We start from the raw sequence: 6000 nt of genomic DNA, 5'->3' as shown, positions 1-6000 counted from the left end.
ACTCCTGTTCTTCTGCTCAGAAAATTTTGTTATTACTTTTTCGTTGAAGCCCTCTATGTTTGAAATCTCTATTGTAAGCAAGTGCCAAGGCATTTGGTCTGTCTTTTCCCTTGCATTTCTTAAGCAGGTTTTAATGTGCTGAAACATCGTTCAGATTCAGCTGTTGCCACTGGAGTTATTAAAACTATGTTTGTCATTTATACTGTTTCTGAAAAGGTACCCTCTAAATAATTTTAAATAAAAAATGAATGCAATCTACTGATAGAGTTTATGTTGTTCAACTCTTCACTACAATAAAAAAACGAAGTTCCCTCTTTAGTTTTCCCTCTTCTATGAAGGAATAATAAATCTGGGAAGATGTCTCTGTTTAAAGATTGTTCTCTTACATTATGTCCTCGTAGAGCAAGTTCATGTCGACCACAGAATTTTAAGCAATCGATAATTCTATTTAATATATGCCTATTTTTCCGGACAAATTCATTGTCTTGTAATTGACAGCCTATGTCCTTCATCAATTTGTGTTCGAACATCAACCCTGCCAAACTCACTCAAACATAGCGAATGAAAGCCACCAAAACACTACAGAACAACACGCGAGATCGAACGCGACGCAAGGGAACTAGCCCCGAATCAGCACTCAAATCCATTGGACTCTCTCCTTCTCTCTCTGCTAGCATGTGACCTTCACTGTAGCGTAGGTGGGCGTAGGCCACGCATTCCCTTGCGACGTGCCCCAGAAAACGATAATTGACATCAATGCCGCTAGGAGCGCTGTCGTATCCATTGCAACAGACGATGAATTTACGTGGGTAAAAATCGCCTTTTAAAAGACTGTTGGATAGTTATGCGTTATGGTGATTGATAATTACGTGAATACGTCCGTTTTTCTTTAGGGGCTAAGCCCCGGAAGCCCCAAGGGACGAGATGCCACTGGTAGCACGCCAAGCTCAAATGGAAGAGGAATTTTCACTTGACTTCACGTGAACTGGAAAAGGAAGAGATGTGGGGGGAAAGACTGGAGGGGAAATAGAGGGGAGGCACCCGACCCCGTGCTCTACGAGGAAACCTTGGAGTATTGCAATTGCAGCACACGCGGGCCATGGCTATTTAGTTTTAAAGTTTCAACGTTTCAAGGAGCAATTTTTAATCAGGAAAACAGCATGATAATATGACGTGCACCAGTTATGGGTGTTAGGTTTTTAATGCTTTTATCCACACACACTTAACCAATCCCATTTCCTATACATAATAAGAGGTCGACGCGGTTATGAATTGTGTATAACCACAAGTGAACAGCTAGTGTCCAAGTTGACCCTCCCTAGGGCCGGCTCTGCTTCCAGTACAAATTTAGACACCGAGACCTATATGTGTATGGTAAGGTAAGAAGAAGAAATGATAACACCAGGGAGTAACAATGCAATACACAGTCTACTTCAAAAAAAATGTATTTGTTCTTAAGACAATTTGTTCACACAAAGCCAGGGTATGCCACTAAACAATATTTAACAGTCTGACATTATTCACTTTATCCATTTTTAAAGTAAAAAATTTCAGCATTTCATGAATGTACAAAAAAACTAATACAAGGAATGTGAAAAAACTAATACACATAAAATGGTCCACCAAACTAACACAATTTTCCTCTATTCAGGATATTAGGCTTGACAATGGTTGGAATATAAATTTGAAAAACAGGATCAAAAATAAGCTAATACTACTCAAATAAACATGCAGAATATATTTGGTGAATACAAAATTGTTCTGAATATGAATGTGATAATGCTGAAATAGGTACATCTATTTAACTGTAAGCTCATGTTTGGCAAGAAAACAGGCTTTGTACAGGGTGTTTCAATAAAAAGGTAACAAACTTTCCAAAACACACCATGTTCAGTTACCTTTTATTGAAACATCTTGTATATATTTTATAGAGACTTACAGTATCCATCATTTTAAATAATTTGAGGTAGAGTTTCATTAGCAAAACATTCCAACTGACCAACACTGAATGATTACTGTTTGATCTGATTTCAATTTATTTGCAATGATGAATCTACAGTTGTATATAAAATACATATAACCACTTAAAACAGGCTACTTAACCACTGACCTATTATATTGTACCTATCTTATGTTCTATTGAGTCACACTGCATATTATAAACAATCAAAAAAAAAATGAATTTCTCTCTCAAATGACATATGAGTATACTTCACATTCGACTATCCTTGTGTGTAAAAGAAGCACTTAAAATGATTCTATCTTTAAACTTTCTCACAACACTACTGTAATTGTTCAGGTAAGTTTCAAGACATTGACACGTACATTTCTAACCTTGCCTGCTACTAGTGGGTGGGGAATAGTTCTATCACTAACAAAATTGTGGTTTATTATAAGCAAGCTGTGGAATGGAGTAATTGTTCCTAATGTCTACATATAAAAATATCTATTTTTCGATAATAGAATACACAAAACTATTTCTATAGCAATTAAAACATAACATGAAACAACTCTGAGGGAGGACAAATTAGCAAAGAAATGTTATACTACATTAAATTGCACAAACTTCAAAATATACTGATTAATTCACTTAAAAATGCACTTTTTCAAAATTAGCTATTTATATTATTGACAAGATTAGAGCACCACCTTATAATTATCAAGTTGATACACCAACCTTAAAACAGATATAAATAAGAATTAACTTATAATTTTTAAAAACTTTCTACATATAAAGTCATGGTTATTGGTACTTGTGATTAATGCTAAATTGCAATTATAGCACTGTTAACGAGTCAGCATTAAAGAAAAATACACGAAGATGATGATGTCACAAAAAAGGGCCACTATCAGGCATAACCTTTATAAAGGTAATATAGAAAGTTTAACAATAATTGGTATATACCCCTTTTTTCATATAAACATTACTTTTTCACAACAGAAGCTCTAACTGTGTTTCTACCTGAAATACAGTTATTCTTGGTACATGAAAGATGCCAAATCAAGGCTTGGTTTGACCTTCATTTGCACATTTCCACATCATGTATACAAAAATTGAGCTCATTACTGACTACAACTTCCATGGTTTAAATACAACTGTTTATGACTACAATCTTCAAAACAAAATGGAAATGTATGCATCGTAAGTTGGGGATGATAAGAATTCCATCAAACTTCCATGCTCTATTTTAATAAATATTATATTTAACCTAAAGAAAACTTCAAATGCATTATGCCAATATCACCCAAAACCAAGAGCACTGTTTCGTACATATTTGCCATGACTAAATACAGGACATTAAAAAATGCAATACTATTTTATGCATTCCATTTCCACAAATAATTTACTAAAAATTCTCTTTACACAAAAAAAAATATCTCCACGCAAATACTTTAAAACATATTTCTTAGTTTACATATAATACACAACAAATAAACATTATTATTAACAAAGCATTACGTCTTTTATAAGCAATCAGTTTTGCCCGCAAACTCTCATCTCTCAAAAGAAAACATGCTATCATATATGCAAGACAGTTCGTTACAAAAAAAAATGATATGATTGTTGAATGTCCATTAAAGGTTATAAGTACCTCAGGCATACATATGCTCGCACAGATGCACCAACACGATCACACACATCTATACCATTTTATATATATATATGTCCAACAAGCGAGCCACATTCAAAATGGCTGTTCTTTAACAATATTTAAGATAACATTTTTTTCTTTATATAAAAGGCTTAACACACATAAACTATGGTTATCCATAGGTCCTCAGCTGTGCATCTCCAAATATGGATAACTAACACAAACAAGAATTGATTACCTTTGCCGGTTTCTATTAAATGCACTGGAATAGTATGTCACGTCTATTCTACAAAATTCTGGCTAAGCGAACTGGATAATCCATCACAGGAATGCTTGTGCTTCACATTGATCGTCTAATTGCAATATGCTCAACTTAGTCGGGAATTCAACCTCAGTAGGCAGCCTACAGCACCAAAATAACCCTAGAAGTAAAAATATTCCTTTCTAATGCATGCCATATTATATATATTTTTTACAATTATGTTGTTTTTATATTGGTTCTATAAAGAGTGTTCCCATTCAAATTTTAATATTCTTATATTTTAGAGAAGGGTCGATAAGAAATTTTGGCTCATATCAATAAAGTACTGATACAAAAATTACCAATACCGATAACCAATATTCTACCAATCCGATATAAATTTCCAATGGTTCACTTGTCTCCTTAATAAATGTATGTTAGCAGATGAACCATGCTTTTGCAATGCAAGCAAAAACTTTATATTTTAAAGTTTACTTTTTAAAAAAATTATGAAATGGAAATTATATGTTTATATCCATAGAAATTATAACAAAATGGCACAATATTGCACTAAATTGTAAGATATTTATAGACGTATCGGTAATTTTACCGATAAACTGATACACCAATATGCCTATATCGGCTGATACCGATAGGGTACTGACTAATCTGTCCCATATCTATTACATTTGTTGCAAGCAAATAGTTTGCAACATGTAATATTTTCAAGTCTAATGACTTTTCTTGACTTTCCTTACTTCTATATTCCCATGATTAAACTTTTACGTTTATTACAAAACTTCTAGATTGATTGATTGAAGTTTGTTCTAAGTCTGCTTTACGCATCAATAGGCTAATTGGGGCTGGATATACACTTTAACTCTTTCTCTGTGGCAAGCGACTTGAGTCGATTTCCTTCAATATGTATAACTTACAGAAAGCGACTGCAGTCAATTTAGAATATTCTCGTCACTGGTGTCGAAGAAAAAGCATTACCAGAACATGCTGTCATCTATTTTCGAAGGAAATAACTTGCTTTGGATCAGTGGCGTGCTCAAGATTTTTGAAATGGTGTAAGCGTACATGCAGTTTTCTTTAGTAGTCAGCCCTCATTTCGCTATCCCTCCTGCTTTTAATATTCTTCTTTTATTTAGGAATGATGGACCAAAAGGAAGGGTTATGAGCCCTACCAACCCCTTTTCCCTGCTCTCTTCCCTTGGGCATGCCTTTGTATCCACTTCCATATCAATGAAAATCTAACACCAAGGGTAACTACCAGCTATGGCCCTTTTTCAAAGAATAGGGGAAGAATTCATATCAGTACTTTAGAATACTTTTTTTTTTTTTTTACAAATTTATGGAATTCTGAATATTTCCCCCAAAAAACGATGCAGCGAAAGCTATATCAGCGTGCCAAAATCCCGCAGCGAAAGAGTTAAAGTTAGATACAAATGACTATGTAACTCTACTGGGTATCAATCCCAGAACCCCTTGAATATAAGGCGATGAAGTTACCATAAAATTATTGGAAATTAGAGTTCATTCATAATGCTATTACTTCTATATTCCCATAATTAAACTATGACATTTATTAGAAAACCACAGAAAATGAGAGTTAATTTGTATTGGTCACATGTAAAGAAAATACAGTTCATAGATAAGGTACATTGAAGTAGCTGTATAAGTAACTAACAGTTACTTTTTGAGCAAATTGTAACTTAGTTACTTTTAAAAAGTAACTTTCTAAACACTACATGCAACAAATGTTTACAGTCTAAGAAAATACTGGCCCAACTTCAACTCTGCAAGAATGAAAATGTGCATAGGTGTACCATGGGGAAAGGTAATACTTCATTGCATTGGTATCAACCTTTAGAGAGGAACCTCTCCAGCATGTAAGCCTCTACAGACGGGAACTTTTCAAGCACACGATTTTCAAACTTGCCGCAATGTACAAAAAATTGTAGCTCGAGAACAAATTGCCATAGAGGGATAAATTGGTTACGTTTTTTTCTTTGGAATGACAGGGCTTTCAACAGATGTGAAATTTATACACTGTACACGAAAGTTAATAAAATTTTCCAAAAAATTGGTATTTGGTATTCCCCTGTGGTCATCACAATAGACCAAAAAATGTAGTATATAGTAGTGGTACATTCTTACAAC

At 34.0% G+C, this 6000-nt stretch overlaps 1 protein-coding gene across 4 annotated transcripts in view; it reads right to left on the bottom strand.

The window, feature by feature from the left end:
- Positions 1-1427: 1427 nt before the first annotated feature.
- The window catches only part of fbl (pantothenate kinase 3 fbl), a 76062-nt gene continuing 71489 nt past the window's right edge, over positions 1428-6000 (bottom strand). For all 4 annotated transcript variants that reach the window (XM_083134734.1, XM_083134752.1, XM_083134739.1 and 1 more), the window contains exon 10: positions 1428-4015. In XM_083134734.1, coding sequence (XP_082990860.1) covers positions 3962-4015 — 54 coding nt within the window. In that variant the 3' untranslated portion in view covers positions 1428-3961. The remainder of the gene's footprint in view (positions 4016-6000) is intronic.

This window comes from Lepisma saccharinum, chromosome 1, assembly GCF_977018435.1.
Source record: "Lepisma saccharinum chromosome 1, izLepSacc3.1, whole genome shotgun sequence".
NCBI classification, from domain to species: domain Eukaryota; kingdom Metazoa; phylum Arthropoda; class Insecta; order Zygentoma; family Lepismatidae; genus Lepisma; species Lepisma saccharinum.
The sequence above is the reverse complement of the archived record's forward strand: the minus strand, read 5'-3'. Positions and strand labels throughout refer to the sequence as shown.